This window comes from Myodes glareolus, chromosome 6 (genome assembly GCF_982192425.1).
Source record: "Myodes glareolus chromosome 6, mMyoGla1.1, whole genome shotgun sequence".
NCBI lineage: Eukaryota > Metazoa > Chordata > Mammalia > Rodentia > Cricetidae > Myodes > Myodes glareolus.
This window is the reverse complement of record NC_142031.1, coordinates 1309488-1325131: the sequence shown is the minus strand read 5'-3', so window position 1 is coordinate 1325131 and position 15644 is coordinate 1309488. Positions and strand designations below refer to the sequence as shown.

The 15644-nt window shown below is 45.7% G+C and overlaps 1 protein-coding gene across 6 annotated transcripts in view; it reads left to right on the top strand.

Annotated features, from left to right (window-relative positions):
- The first annotated feature begins 786 nt into the window (after positions 1–786).
- Positions 787–15644, top strand: part of Cfap74 (cilia and flagella associated protein 74) — a 64002-nt gene continuing 49144 nt past the window's right edge. For 5 of the 6 annotated variants that reach the window (XR_015002121.1, XR_015002122.1, XM_048416804.3 and 2 more), the window contains exons 1-8: positions 787–1072; positions 6952–7037; positions 8361–8445; positions 8598–8741; positions 9647–9745; positions 11827–11931; positions 14785–14958; positions 15483–15593. Coding sequence is in view for 4 of the 6 variants with exons in the window: in XM_048416804.3 (XP_048272761.1) it covers positions 6971–7037; positions 8361–8445; positions 8598–8741; positions 9647–9745; positions 11827–11931; positions 14785–14958; positions 15483–15593 (785 nt within the window). In the remaining 2 variants the exon portion in view is untranslated. Of the gene's footprint in view, positions 1073–6951; positions 7038–8360; positions 8446–8597; positions 8742–9646; positions 9746–11826; positions 11932–14784; positions 14959–15482; positions 15594–15644 lie in introns of those variants that run through there. The other variant, XM_085690182.1, reaches the window with a different exon arrangement.

Below are 15644 nucleotides of genomic sequence, written 5' to 3'. Positions count from 1 at the left end.
ATCGGGAAACAAACTAGAACATACAGCTTCCATAGACAATGTTCCAGACATACAACATCTAGGTTCAATCTCCAGCATCACACACACACACACACACACACACACACCCCTACAATACTGACTGATACAGTACTGCAGCAGTATTCCTCAAGCTTACAATACGAGAGGGAAATTATCTGGCCAGAGTAAAGAGTGCAAAGTCTCCACTGAGATTTCAACAGTACTTTTTGAGAACTTCTTGAAGCTGAAGGTTCTTCATCTCCAAAATAAAACTAAAGCAGTTTCCAATCATCCCTGTAACCCCCATGTCTTTTCCTGTCCTGTTCACCGTTGTGCCCATCTCGGGCCCAGATTGGTGACAACGCCAACCTAAAAGACCGAACACAATCCCACAAGGGTCCTATGGGTCACACAGAGGAGTCAGATGTCACCACCTAGAGGGCAGGATGCAGACTGCACAGGATTTAGGAAAGCAGTCTTTCAGATTAAAGCATGCGGCGCCAGTCTTTCACTTTTAAAAGAGACGCCGGAGTTTCCAACTTTCATGTAAACGTTTTTATTTTTTTAAGTTAGTAGTTGACCTAAGTTTCAACTGGCTTTAGCCAAGTCATCAAGTGCTTGCCCCAGTCTCCAGGAGAATAGTCTAGGTAACCCCTCAGTTGCAACTCAACCCTCAGGACAGCCAGCACAGCTGCACTACGCCTGCGCGCTGGCTCTTTTAGCGCAAGCACCGCCCTACCCGCCGCCAGAACGCAGCCTCCCGTTGCCATGGAGCTGTGGGCCCAAACGACGCAGCCTCAGACCCACGGTGGCTGAGAGGCAGTCGGTCGGCCGTTAAGGGGCCATTTCTGAGGGACTAGTGTCAAGGAACTGTTCCTTCGGGGTCACCGCAGAGGAAGCATCGCCGAGGAGTTGCTTCATTTGGGAGGGGCTGTTGCTAAGGGGTCGTCTCTGGGGACCATTCTTTAAGGGCTGTTACTAAGGGGCTATTGCGGAGGGGTTTGGGCAACGGTTCATTCCTGGGGGACCTTTGCTGAAGTCTCATCCTGAGGCGTGTTTCTGGACAAGAGAGGTGGGTACCGATGATGCGATCTGCCGGGGGTGTGCGGGAAATGGGTGTCTGGCTTCTCTATATGGCCGCATGACTGTGAGTCACGTGGTTACCACAGTTTATGAAGCGGTATAGTCAAACCTCGCTGAAGAGGACCAGGTACAATCTGAGAGATGCGAGTAAAACTCACATCCATACAGAACCCTTCGTTGGAAATGGATAGACCTCCTTAGCTTGGTTACGCATAAAACAATCCCTTTATCTGAGTAAAGGTGCTTAGCAAAATACTCCCCGAGTGTCTGCTGTGGGCCAGATACTGAGCCAGGTGATGCGTGGATGCTCGAGTACTTACTGATGGATATTCTCTTCAGACAAATCATGCCTAACTTCTTTTTTTTTTTCTCATGCCTAACTTCTTGTGTACAATTTGAGAACTGATTGTCAAGCAAATATCAAAAGCCTGCCCAAGCCAATAAGTAGAACCTCGTCTTCACTCATAACACAGTACCCCTCTCTCCTGGTTAACCTTATGCACAGATCTGTGGTCCTCATTTCTGACTCGTGTGTAACCACACATCTTTGCTTATCTTTAGATTAGAAACTTATTCTTTTATTTATTTATTTACTCATTTATTTATTTATTTATTTATTATGTATACAACATTCTGCCTCCATGTATGCTTGCATGCCAGAAGAGAGCGCAAGATCTCATTACAGATGGTTGTGAGCCACCATGTGGTTGCTGGGACTTGAACTCAGGACCTCTGGAAGAGCAGCCAGTGCTCTTGACCTCTGAGCCATCTCTCCAGCCCTAGAAACTTATTCTTGAACAGAAAGCATTTGCCCATTGGTTAGTTGGTTTTTCAAAATGGAGTTTCTCTGTGTAGCCCTGGCTGTCCTGGAACTCGCTCTGTAGACCAGGCTGGCCTTGAACTCACAGAGATCCACCTGCCTCTGCCTCCCGAGTGCTGGGACTAAAGGCATGCGCCACCAACACCCAGCCTGGAACCCTGTCTTAGAAACAAACATAAACTTCTGGCTTCACGACGGTCAGGATACATTTCTGTCATGTAAAGCATCCAGGTCGGGATGTTTTGTTATGTCAACCCTGAAACACTAAAGTGAGAAGTGAGGGTTTCTGCAGTCTGCTCCAAGGAGAGGGTGCCCCTTTCAGAAGAGAACCTATAGCTTCAGAAGTTAGGGTAGGCAACCTAGTGGCTTCAGAGACATCAATGTTCCAATACTCTGAACCAGTAAAAACAGGATGTTCTGTGGATAAGAGGAACTGGGGTAGTTCACCAGTCTGCCTTTGAGATGGAGGAGTTATCCTGTGTCATTTCAGTGGGCTCAATGCAGCTACACTTAAAAGGTCATGTGAGTGTAGAGAGAACATCAAAGACTCCAGCATGGTTGGCTCAGCTGGCACTGCAGCTTTGAACAGGTTAGAACGAGAACTGCACACCAAGAAGTGAAGGCGGCTCTCGATAGTGAAGAGGCAAGAAGACAGACCACACACACTCTGGCTTCCAAAAAGGACCATGGTCCTGCTGTTCCAGGACTGGCCTCAAAGTGTTGTGAGACTGTAAAGAAGAGAAAGACAAACCCAGGGTGATGCCCAGTGCAGCTTACTGTCAGGCCAAGGGGCTGGGGGACAGGAGGAGCTTATACCTGTGGGCCTGAACAGCGGCAGACCAGACAGAACCCTGCAGCCTGGGTAAAAATCTGGGGGCAAAAAGAGGAGAATCTCCGTGGACTAGAACCAAAGCAAACTCATTCTTTCTGTGAATGCCTATTTATCTTAAGATAATATCAAAGCTGGATATGACAACATACTATTATAATCCAGCTTTCAGGAGGCTGAGACAGGAGGATTGTGAATTCAAGGCAATAATGAGATGCTGCCACCAAAAAAAAAAAAGAAGAAGAAAAGAAAAGAAAGAAAATAAGAAAGAGAGAGAGAGAGAGAGAGAGAGAGAGAGAGAGAGAGAGAGAGAGAGAAGAAATTGGGAAGTCAGGGAGCTCTCCAAAGCCAGAATCAGCAATACAATCCCACCTAATACTCTTGTGATTTTATCTATGATTTGCTGAGAAAAATCAGCTAGTGCTATTTGGAGGGCATCATGATAATTTTGACTTAAGTATGGCAGCAGTTGGGCTGGAGAGATGGCTCAGAGGCTAAGAGCACTGTCTGCTCTTTCAGAGGCCCTGAGTTCAATTCCTAGAAACCACATGGTGCTCACAGCCATCTGTGAGATCCGGTGCCCTCTTTTGGCCTGCAGAATTGTGCACACATCTGCTGACACCATGGTCCTCAGACGCCTGTGCTCCAGACTGTGGGTTCTCAATCCTTTAATACAATTCCTCATGTTGTAGTGACCCCCTGTGGTGAGCGGAAAGAAAATGTCCACTAATTGGAAGTATGACCTTGTTGGAGTGGGTATGGTCTTGTTGGAAGAAGTGTGTCACTGTGGAGGCGGGCTTTGAGGTCTCTTATATGCTCAAGCTGTGCCCAGTGAGACAGTTCACTTCCTGTTGCCTGCAAGATGTAGGTAACACTCTCAGCTCCAGCACCTTGTCTGCCAGCACATTGCCTTCTCCCACCATGATGAAGATGGACAGAATATAAGCGAGCTACCACAATTAAATGTTTTCCTTTATAAGAGTTGCTGTAGGGGCTGGAGAGATGGCTCAGTGGTTAAGAGCATTGCCTGCTCTTCCAAAGGTCCTGAGTTCAATTCCTGGCAACCACATGGTGGCTCACAACCATCTGTAATGAGGTCTGGTGCCCTCTTCTGGCCTGCAGACATACACACAGACAGAATATTGAGAATATTGTATACATAATAAATAAATAAATAAATAAATAAATAACATTAAAAAAGAGTTGCTGTAGTCATGGTGTCTCTTCACAGCGATAGAAACTCTAAGACACTCAACCATAGAATTATTTCACTGCTACTTCATAACTAATTTTATTGCTACTTCATAACATAATTCACTGTTAATAACTTGTAATGTCTGATGTGCAGGATATCTGTATGCAACCCCCAACGGGGGGGGGAGGGGGTTAAGGCCCACAGGTTGAGAACTGCTCCAGTACAAGAATGAGATAAAGCTGTGCTGTTTTTAAGCCAGAAAATATGTAGTAATTTATTTAAAAATAATGGGGGAAAGCAAAGGATTTGCTCTTTTTTCCCTGTGTAATGTCTAGCTCCTCATGTCTAATCCAAAGAGTCACTGCTCAGTTCACTGTTGATTTATCAGTCTCTTCATGTTCCGTGTCTTCACCAGCACATGCTAGACCTTTATGCCCCCAAGTCTGATGTCTGTGTAATGGTAGCTCACTGTAACTTTCCAGTTCCCTTATGACAGATGACATTAAACAACTTTTCTTACGTTATGATCACGAGATAGTTTATCATCCAAAAGAGAACCTATTAATAACACTAGGAGAACAGATGTGCAGCCAGACACGCTGATAATCTGGATATATGGTTGCCGATGTATTAGCCGAATGTCTCTGATTACAGAACTTTGGCTTGTGTTTATTCTACATGAACTCAGTAGGTCCTTTCCATGGTCTTGATGGTAAACCTTTTAAGTTATGGACTGCAGTTATCTTCTACCCCATAGCTTTTTTGAGTCTTTGGGATGTCATCCAATCAGAAATTTTAAATTAAAATATATGTAGCTCTGACAGCATTCTCTCTAATAGCTAATATCCTTGGTGTCTTATTTAGAAACCTTAAGGTCATGGCTCCTCCTTGGTCACTGCCACTGTTATGGTTTCACTTTTCACATATGAGCTTTCAATCCACATGGATTCCAGGAAAGGGTCCAGCTTCTAAGCATGCCCCCTGAAAAACACCCAGTCCTGCTGGTGAGCAGTGAGGTTCTGTACTAAGTGGCATCAGTCTTTAGCAATAAGTTTCTGGATTCCTTATCTGATTCTGTAGGTCTGTTTGTCTTTGCCATGTCACGTTCTAATTCTGTAACTTCATAATAAGTCTGCATATTGGTAGGACACTTCTCCCTCATGTTCCTTCAGCACCATTGCTCCTTGTTCTACAGATATTTAAAATGCACTGGGCAGGTTTCTGATTTATTGTTCCCTGCTGTATACACACATGTACCTACACAAGTACACACCACTGTGTATGCACACATGTACACACCGCTGTTGTATGCACACATGTACCTACACGTGTACACAGCCCTATTGTATGCACACATGTACCTACACATGTACACAGTCCTGTTGTATGCACACATGTACACATCCCTGTTGAGACTCAGATGCAGTTTAGTGAATCTAAAATTGACTTATTGACTTCAGGAACTCCCCAGTGACTGAAGCTGAGTTCTAGTTATTTATTTGTTTGTTTATATTTTATTCTTTTTGCATTTTTTCTCACAGAAAATTTCATAATCACAAAAGTCAGGAGAAGGAGGCTGGGGAGATGGTTGAATTGTTAAGGACATTTGTAACTCTTGTAGAGAACTGAATTTTAATTCCCAGTGCCAAAATTGGGCCATTTACAACACCTGTAACTCAAATTCCAGGAAATCTGAAACCTTCTACTGGCCTTTAGACATCTTTGAGTTCACACACACACACACACGCACACGCACTCACGCACACGTGCACACACAAATAATAACAATAGTAAGTGAATAAATAAAAATAAACAAACAAATCTTGAAAATTTAAAAAGAACAGGGGGAAGGATAATATGAGCCCTAGATTCCAGTCACAGTATACCAGTGCTGTGTGTTCCTGTTGTCGTTTGGGCTGACACACTGCAAAGACAATCAATCATGCTCTCCTCTCCCTTGGAAAACCATAGTGTGCTCCTGTACTTTTAGCCGACCCACAAAAATCATATTAACTCCAACAAAGCAGTTATTTCTTTTTTTAAAAAAAGATATATTTATTTATTTGGACTGGAGAGATGACTCAGAGGTTAAGAGCACAGGCTGCTCTTCCAAAGGTCCTGAGTTCAATTCCCAGCAACCACATGGTGACTCACAACCATCTGTAATGAGATCTGGGGCCGTCTTCTGGCCTGCAGGGATACATTCAGACACTGTATACATAATAAATAAATAAATCTTTCTAAAAAAATTATTTATTAACTACACAGTGTTCTGCCTGCATGTACACCTGCAGGCCAGAAGACGGCCCCAGATCTCATTACAGATGGTTGTGAGCCACCATGTGGTTGCTGGGAATTGAACTCAGGACCTCTAGAAGAACAGCCCGTGATCTTAACCTCTGAGCCATCTCTCCAGCCCCCAAATAGTAATTTCTTAATAAAATCCAACAACTTGCTGCCAATTTTCAGGGATTACCTCAAGAATTTCATTTAGGGTTATCTGCTTGAATCAGGAGTGACTTATTTGTCCCCAAAGTCTGCTAAGCTTTCCTCTTACTCTGTTGGGTGCTGGGGACTGAACTCAGATTACCAGGCTTGCAGCAGCCCTTCCCTGCTGAGCCGTTCTGTCACACCAAATCGTTGTCATTGTGTGCCCATGCGAGCAGACGGGTCTACTCACCATTTGTCTGTCTTCTTTGCAACATAAAACCCTTTGACCTTTTAAAAATGTAATTTTGTCTTGTTGATGTTGAGCCTTCCAAACTTCCCCAAATATTTCTTCTATGAATACTTTTTCTTAGTCTATAGCTTATATATTTTCTTAATGTGTTATATAAGAGAAAGGCCTTTTTTATATTTTGAATCTTGTTATGTCACAACTGTAAGTCTCAAACATCTTCCCTTCCCCAGCTTCTTAAATACTGAAACCACAGGTGTGTCTCACTGCATCTTAGTTCTTACAAATGTTAAGGAGTTTTAAATCTATAATCTTGTTGATATATATTGTGTAATAATTTTTTGCAGCTAGTTTCTGTCTCCCAGTATGGAAGAACCTATTGCCCAGTTCTCTGACGAGGAGCTGATGGACAACTTCCCTGCCATGGACGACGGTAACAGGCCTTTTCCAAATCAGACGCTTTTCAGCATAGAAGATCACGTGCTTCTTGAGTTCCCCTCACTCCAGGGAAAGTACAGGCATGACAGTTTATTAATTAATCAATCCCAATACAGAAGCAGAGACCAGTGGATCTCTGAGTTTGGGAGCAGCCTGGTCTTCACGGCAGGCTCCAGCAAGCCTACACAGTGAGACTATCTCTGTCCACCGTCATGAGTTGCAGACCAATCTAGGATACATACTGAAACCCCACACAAATGAAAACAAAACACGAATAAAGTAAAAAACTGAGCTAGGCTTGATGGAAATGTCTTTTGAATTCCAGCTGATGCAGGAGAACAGTAGCAAGCTCAAGACTAGCAACCTCCCAGTAGCTATCAAGCCTGTCCTGGAACTAGCTCTGTAGACCAGGCTGTCCTTGAATTCACAAAGATCCGCCTGCCTCTGCCTCTAGAGTGCTGGGACAACTTTTTGTTTTGTTTTGTTTTTTTGTTTGTTTTTTGTTTTTGTTTTTTGATACAGGGTTTCCCAGTAGTTACAGAAAAAATATTTTTAAAAAAGCAACAATGAGGGGCTGGAGAGACGGCTCAGCGGTTAGGAGCATTGCCTGCTTCTCCAAAGGTCCTGAGTTCAATTCCCAGCAACCACATGGTGACTCACAACCATCTGTAATGAGGTCTGGTGCCCTCTTCTGGCCTGCAGGCATACATGTAGACAGAATATTGTATACATAATAAATAAATAAATATTTTTTAAAAAGCAACAATGAGCCAGGTGGTGGTGACGAATGCCTTTAACCCCAATACTTGGAAGGAGAGGCAGGCAGATCTCTGTGAGTTTGAGGCCAGCCTGGTCTAAAGAGAGAGTTTCAGGATAACCAGGGTTACACACAGAGAAACCCTGTTTTGAAAAACAAAGCAAAACAAAACAAGCAATAGAACAGTGTTGGTGTCGTCATGGAAACGGAGGCTGGGAGAGCAATAGAACAGTGTTGGTGTCGTCATGGAAGCAGAGACCGAAAGAGTCTTAGGGACACCCAGAGTTCCCTGGGTGCGTGTGTGCATGATCTTATTTTTCTATTTTTTAGAAATATTTTTCTTTTTCCTCTGATTTGTTTTGTTGTTGTTGTTGTTGTTGTATATTTTGAGACAGAGCCTCATGTAGCCAAGGATGACCTCCAACTTCCTAGACCTGATCTGGAACCCCTGCTCCTCCTGCTTCCCTTTCCCCTGTACCAGGACTATAGGCATGAGCTACCACACTCTGACTACAGTTTGGCTTTTGTTGTCTTTGTTTTGACTGTTTCCTTGATTTCCAGAGAGAATCCAGTTAGAGGCTCCAGAGTTTGAGGTGGAACCACTTCCTCTGGGATTTGAGGACACCACTGCCCTCGGATGCAGCTGGTAATTCTTTGAGCTGCAGCCCTTCCTTCTGCTGGACTGCAGTGGAGAGCAGTGGGCTGTGGAGGTGCTGGGTGGAGAGCACTCTGGGTAGAGCCTGGTGCTATGGTTTGTGTGTGAAGCAAGTGCTATCTCTGTTTTGTTTTGTTTTCAAGTTTAGCAAAAGAAGAGGAAGGGAACTCTGGGAAAATGAAGAAGACAACCATTAAAGACAAAGTCGAGGCATTTCATCTTCGGAAAAGCTTAAACCTCCTAGACAAACTGCATGAGGAAAAGGACCTTTTTATTCAGAAGACTAGGTGATCTCACTTACTGAGGACCCTTGGCCTAGCCACTCCTTCTGGTTGTACACATAGGATGTCCTGCCTTTTGTCTCCTTGACAGCTCTGGGCAGGGAGGAGCAGCCTCACAACCCTGAACAGATGTGGTGCCCAGGACCCCACCTCCTTGTCCCCTCCCTCAATCTAGACAAGTTCCAGATAACTAAGGGTGCTCCTCGGTCCTGCCAGGCCCTCCAAGATGTCTCGTTTCTGCATGTTACAGGTGTGACTGACGCATTAGTGGAAAGTTTCTTGCTTTTCATGTCCTGATGGTCTTGGCCAGTGTATTCAGTGGAAATACTGAGTGTGTTTTCCAACAGACAGAAAAGCTGGAGACTGTAGTAGGCAGCTGTCCCCTGCTGCCACCACGAGAGCCCAGTGTTTAGCTTTCCCCACTGAATATGTGTCAACATGTGTCAGAGCTGTGATTCTTTAGCTGAATCATTTGAAAGTAAATTTCAGGATCATGATTCTCCTATTTTAGGGTCTCTGAAAAACAGAAACATCTTTCTGCGTGGCCTCAGCACAAAACACCTCGTGTGGGTAGAGGCTTCACCAGTTCCAGCTGCAGCTGTCCGTCATCCTCTGGGTCCCTTAGAGCTCAGGCTTCAGACTGCATCCTGTTGCTTTCGCGTAATAGAAGTGAATATCTCATTCGGGCTCACGCAGGGAGCAGCCTTGGTCTGTGGTGCAGCACGCCAAGGAGCAGCTGCAGTCATTGGCGGCTGTCCTGTGCTCTTCAGGGGCCTGTGTGCGTCCTTCACGTCACTGTATTCCCCGGGGCTTCCTAGGCTGATGGCCTTTGGAGGCATCTGCACAACTGGCCCCTTCTGAGACTAGAACCTTAGGAAAACATTATGGCAATTCTTATTTCAACGTTGCAGAGGGGAGCTGCGTGTCTGTCGTCAGAGGATGGACCTGCTCAACAAGCAACAGGAGAGCTTGGCGTCTGAGATCTCCGCGGAGAGAGAAGCCAACAACATGTACGTCAACCGTCAAGTGTTACCACGATGGCCAAATGGTATCATACGTAGAGGTTCATTCATTCATTCATTCATTCATTCATTCATTCAGCAAGGATGAGAGTAAGTACCTGCTATGTTCAGAGAGTTAAGAAGCAGACAGCATCTCTCTAGAGTGGCAAACAGTTATTATAACACGAAAGAAGAAATGTCAGTCTAGGAGCTGCTACACAAGAGTAAGGACCTGAATTTGATCCCCAGCTCCTATAGCTGTGAATACAAACCTATAATTTGCCACGGACCGGCTCAGGGGAGCCACTCAGACCATGGGGAAAACAGGGCGAAGGACAGGAGTAATCAGGATACGGCGAGGAAATTGACAGACAGACCATTCTCAATGTATTTGAGACATGCTGCTGCAACTTTATTCTTTCAGTGTGAGGCTTTTATATCTTTACAAACAAAGAACTTGGTAAAGGCATACATCATCAGATTATAAAATAGAAAAGATCAGCACAAAACAGTTTTACAAAGAGAATCTTTGAAGATGCTTTGGCATGGGTACAAGGACTTTTGCTCCCTCATATTCTGTTAAGCCAGCCCTTTTTCTTGTTTTTAGAGAGGCCACTGCTCTTGTTAGGCCATCTTTATCAGCTTACACCAGGTGGCTGGCTGGGCTCAGCTAAGTGACCTTGTGTGTCTGGGTGAGAAAGCAGAAGGCTACTATCTTCCTGGGAAAGTTTTCTGCTAGGAAAAGTTTTCTGCTAGAGAATTTTCAACTCTCCTCCCTCCCTGATGCTCAGGTGTTGTTATCAGTCTAGGTTTTCTGGCCATAAGGAAGGTTGCATAGGCCTCCTGTTGAATTGCATGTAAATGTCTAATACTGTTTTCCTGTAGAAGGTTTCTAAGGTTTTTCCTAGTAAAATTAACTCCTTTTGTTCCACATCATCAAGGAATTATCCTAATGATGACCCTGCCAATTCCCAGAACTGGCTACTTCTTTTAAGGTTTTAATGAATGGTGGGGCAGAGCTCCTCAGCAGTCTTGTTCGTATCCGCAACTGCCTGGAATAGTCTGATCTGTTAGCAATATGTAGGGATCACAAAGAACACACAGACAAGGGAAAAGACAGACAAATGGCTCCAAGTCGAGTCAGTACAAATGGCAACTCAGGTGGCATTATACCACAGCTGATTGTCAAGGGACCACCTGGGACTCAGCTCCGAGAAGCACAGATCCCAATCCTCCAGCAACACTTACCTGCCTAGTCAGCATTTCTGCTACACTGGCGAGACAGCCATGGATGTAGCAATAATTCTAACACTGAAGGATCCAGAGGTCCTTCTGGCTATCCAGACTAGCCGGATCTGAGTTCTGGATTCAGTGACAGAGCCTGTCTCAGAAGAATAAAGCAGAGAATGGCTGAGGAAAATACTTGATGTTGACATCTGACCACAGACATACACACGCATGAGCATGTACACACACAGAGAGAAAAGAAATGTTGATGTAAGGTGCTAAGGTCAGGGAAGAGACAAGGCTAAGTCCATGGTGCTGAGGTCAGGGAAGAGACAAGGCTGAGTCCACACAGCACATGAAGCAGAAGTTCTAGCCTTGGTCGCAGTGGTGGAAATGGCTTCTCTGTAGAGTGCTTCTATCTGTTCGCTTCTTTATCTATTTAGAGACAGAGGATGGCACACTGAGAGAGTTGTTCTGCTAGGAGGGAAGAGGGACAAAGTGAACTCAGAATACCTGAACATCAGGCCTTAGTAGTGTTTAGAGAGAATGCTGGCCAGGTGCACGACCTGGGCCAGACAAGCAGAAATTTCCTAGGAGAAAGTGAGAAGCCAATAGCAGAGAGTGTGTGACCAGTGATGAAAGCAGAAACCCTACCCCATGACCTCCGACCTCCACGAACCTTGGTCCTACTTGTCCAGGGGGAGGTGGATGTAGGAAGCACCTTACTTGACCCCGCAGGTGTCATCTACTTCATATATGTCCTCCTGAACATGGGACAGCCGAGGGAAAACACCAGGATGTCCTCGGCTCTCTGTGAGCCCGCCATGCTGACCTGTCCTCCCTCTTCTGTTGGTGTGCCCCAGGGCTGCGATGGGCCGTCTCCAGGCTGCATCCAGACGTCTACACGCAGAGCTGGAGAATGAAAAAGATCTGCAGTCCAAGATCACGGCCATGCTGAAGGACAGCGAGTACGTTAGCTTCTGACCAGTTAACAGACACAGGTCTCAGGGCAGCTTGTGGGACAACTCCTAATCTGAGTAGGAAGAATAATTTGCTTTTCACTTTCTAGATGACTAGGAAAGAAAGGGTGGTGTTAAAGCAGCCGAAAGGGGAGCTTCTCGTGCTGTTTTCTTCTCGGTTTCCTCAGATTTAGTATTTAGTGTGATCCGTTTCTTCCCCCCCTTTTCTTATTTCCTGTACCTCTTGGGCTGGGACTCAGACATAGATCACTGGATTAGTGCACAAAAGCCCTAATTTGATCTTTAGCATTGGTGGAAAAAGTATTCTCAACTTTCTGAAACATCCACAGGAGGGAAAACGACAGCTTCATCATTTTAAGTATTTTGTTGGTCAGAGTTTAGATTGCAAACTAAAACTGCCTCTAGCAAGTCCATTTTTAAAAAAAGTTTCTTTTGGGATATGACAGTTCGCTGTTAACACCAACAAGAGCTCCCAATATAGCACAGCTCAGTGAACCACTGGGCTACTGCCCAACTCTGGGTCCACAGCATGACTCGGCTGTCATATGGCAGCAGGAGAGGCTGGAAAGCTCCAGACTGAAGGCTCAGAGGACTAGGGTAGTGTCAGGAACCCGGGCAGTAAGCGGAACAACTGCTGACTCCTGGCTACACACTACAGGCAGACCAAGCGTCTTACCCTCCCCCTCAGTGGACTCTTGAGCCTCAAACCAGTCCCTGACTTACACCTGTAAGAACTGGTCACGACTCAAGGCAACACCCTAAGCACAGCTGAGACAAATCAGTCCATCCGTGTCTGAGAAAGTGAGACTTTATACTGTTCTTGATTGACACTTGGCTAGTATTGGCACTTTCTCTCGGTGGTTCTGAAACCAGGACAGGCAAGACCCCTGGAAGCCCTGCCAGGATTGAGCTGCTAGATGCATCTGTTTACTTCTTAATGTTTTTTCACGTTAAAACAAAGTCAAATTCACTCCTAGCGGGAATTCACAAATGGCCATGGCATCTTCTCCTTTCTCCAGGGCCAGCAGCATCTCTTTTCTTTGAACCTTCTCTTGCTGTCATCTCTCTCTGCCACACTGGTGACTCAAGAGAAGGTCTCTGGTGGTTTTTCTGTCTGTTTATGTGGAATCTGAGATCAGCTTGCCACTGCCCCCAAAGCCTTTTGTCCTATCTACATGAGACACACAGAACCTACCTTTCTGTGTCTCTGCCAAAGAGGCCAGCTGGTCTCTGCCTCTTTGGATTCCACCAGCACAGAGCCCATTTCTAAAGGCCATGTTTCTCACCTGTATCCCTAGCACACGTCACAGGACCATGTGACTTTGAATGTTGTTGGAGCTATACTAAAAGGAGCGCTCCCTACAAAGTCTCTATAGCATGTTCTCTCCAGACATGTGGTCCCCTTCTTCCACTCAACACTGAGAGACTTCTAGAATCTCAGCTCTTAGTCTAGGTTTCCTATAACTACCATGGAACTGATTGAGGAGAAAGAGTAGACTCAACTCCATAGTCATGACTTGTTAACAAATAATTTATCTGGTCAGTGATGGCACACGCCTTTAATCCCAGCACTGCACTAGGGAGGCGGAGGATGGCAGATCTCTGTGAGTTCAAGGCCAGCCTAGTCTATTAGAGCTAGTTACAGGGCTGGAGAGATGGCTCAGAGGTTAAGAGCAGTGTCTGCTCTTCCAGTGGTCCTGAGTTCAAGACCCAGCAACCACATGGTGGCTCACAACCATCTATGAGATCTGGTGCCCTCTTCTGACCTGCAGGTGTACATGCAGACAGAACACTGCATACATAATACATACAATCTTTAAAAAAAAAAGAGCTAGTTACAAAGCAACACAGAGAAACCCTGTCTTGAAAAAAAATTAACAAAATAAGAATGGAAGGAAATTTTCTTAATACACGTTAGCACAGTTATTAAAAATCTATAACTATACAGGACGGACTTGGGACATTTGCCTTGCTGTCAGATACACAAAGTCAGCTTTAGTGCTTCCCAGTGTTGTATGGTGAGTCATGCTCCTTCTGTCATTAGTTCTGGTCTAGCAGGGTCCTCCTGGCAGAGCAAGGTCCCAGAAGATGCTCGTAGATAGCCACGTTCAGTATTCTGTAATATATCTAGACACATCAGCTTCATTGGCTGGAAACCATCCTTGAGTCATTGCAGAGGCACATGGTGGGTGCATGGTTTCCCACATCCTAGGAAAGATGATTTTGTACTTACCTTCCTGCTACTCATCCCAAGTGAGGCTGAACTACAAGCCATGTGAACTTGTGCCGGGACCCTGAGGGAGGGGTGCATTGGAGCCACCGCAGATGCAGTACTTACTGGCCGTTGGTGAGAGTCACCTGAGACCAGAGTTAGACAGATCTTCATTATCCAGATACGCCCTGGACTAGGCTGGCTGCTATCATCCTCTGAGCCTTTTCCCAGGCATGTTTGAAGACTTAGGGTGGTTCCTGGTAGCTCCAGTGACTCTCTCAGAAGACATTTTCTAAATGTTTTCCTCAGGCCCAGCAAGGGGGCCACTACAGTGAGCTGACTGCTCATTCAGGTGAGTGCCTGTGGCCAGATGCTAGCTCAGGCTAGATTTGATGTGGTGGTAATTTTCTTAAGTATGGAGACCAGGTGGTGGGACCTCATTCTCTGGTAATATTGGGCCAAGGGGAAACCTTAGAGGAGGGTGCTGGTCCCTCATCAGCGTCTATCATCTGCCTAGAATAATTATCAAAATAAAGTACCAGCAGGATCACCCCAGCTCACAGACAGGAGTGGCACCAGGTCTTCAAACCCTTAGCTACCATAAAGAACAAATGATTTATTTTCGCAAGGAATGCCATGTGGCACATTGAGATTCAGAAGGGGCAATTTGAGGATGTCCGGAAGCGTAATGAAGAAGAGGCAGAAGCTAGGCAGAGTAGCCTTGAGGTGCACGCAGCTCAGCAGCTTCAGAAGGAAAAAGAAACCCTGGAGAAGGTGGAGAGGAACCGTCTGCTGAGGGCCCAGTAAGTGCCACCCAGACCTGGCCCTTGCCCAGTTCCTTTGTGTTCTCCACCAAGGCTTTCTAGACCCAGCTCTTTGCACCTGTGCCGTGGTCCTGCCCAGGCTCCTTACTTCATGTTAAGTGTCCACCGTCACCACTGACATGCACCAATGAAACCATCAGACCCTTCCTTCTGCGCATTCCTCTATCCCTTCGGAGCTGTGCTGTTCTCTGACCCTGTCACGTATCACGATACTTCTTTGCCCACGAAAGCCTTGGAGTGCTCAGTTGCTACCCATCCTCTGGGGCAGCCCCTATCTCTGATCAACCACTGATCCCCAGGAGCTAGGGGGCCACTGGACTCTGCTCGCCCAAAATGACGCAAGTCCCTCTCGTCTCTCTTCTGCCAGACTCCTGCTCAGCCTAGGTCAGACCCTGTTTTTTTGTGACTTCCTTAAACAAGAGCCCCCAGCAGCACTGTGTTTAACATAGTATACCTGGGTCCATTATGTTACACTTATTCTAGTCTCTGCTGTGTCACTGCAGGAAGTCCTTGCATGTGCAGAAAGAGCTGGGGCAGAAACATCAGAAACTGGTGGAAGATGCCCAGAAAAACCACAGGATTGCTGTGAAGTTCCTGAAGGCCTCTCTGGGAAGGTGGGTTCTCACTTTAACTCTGTCTTCTGTCAATGCCCTTAAGGAATCTAG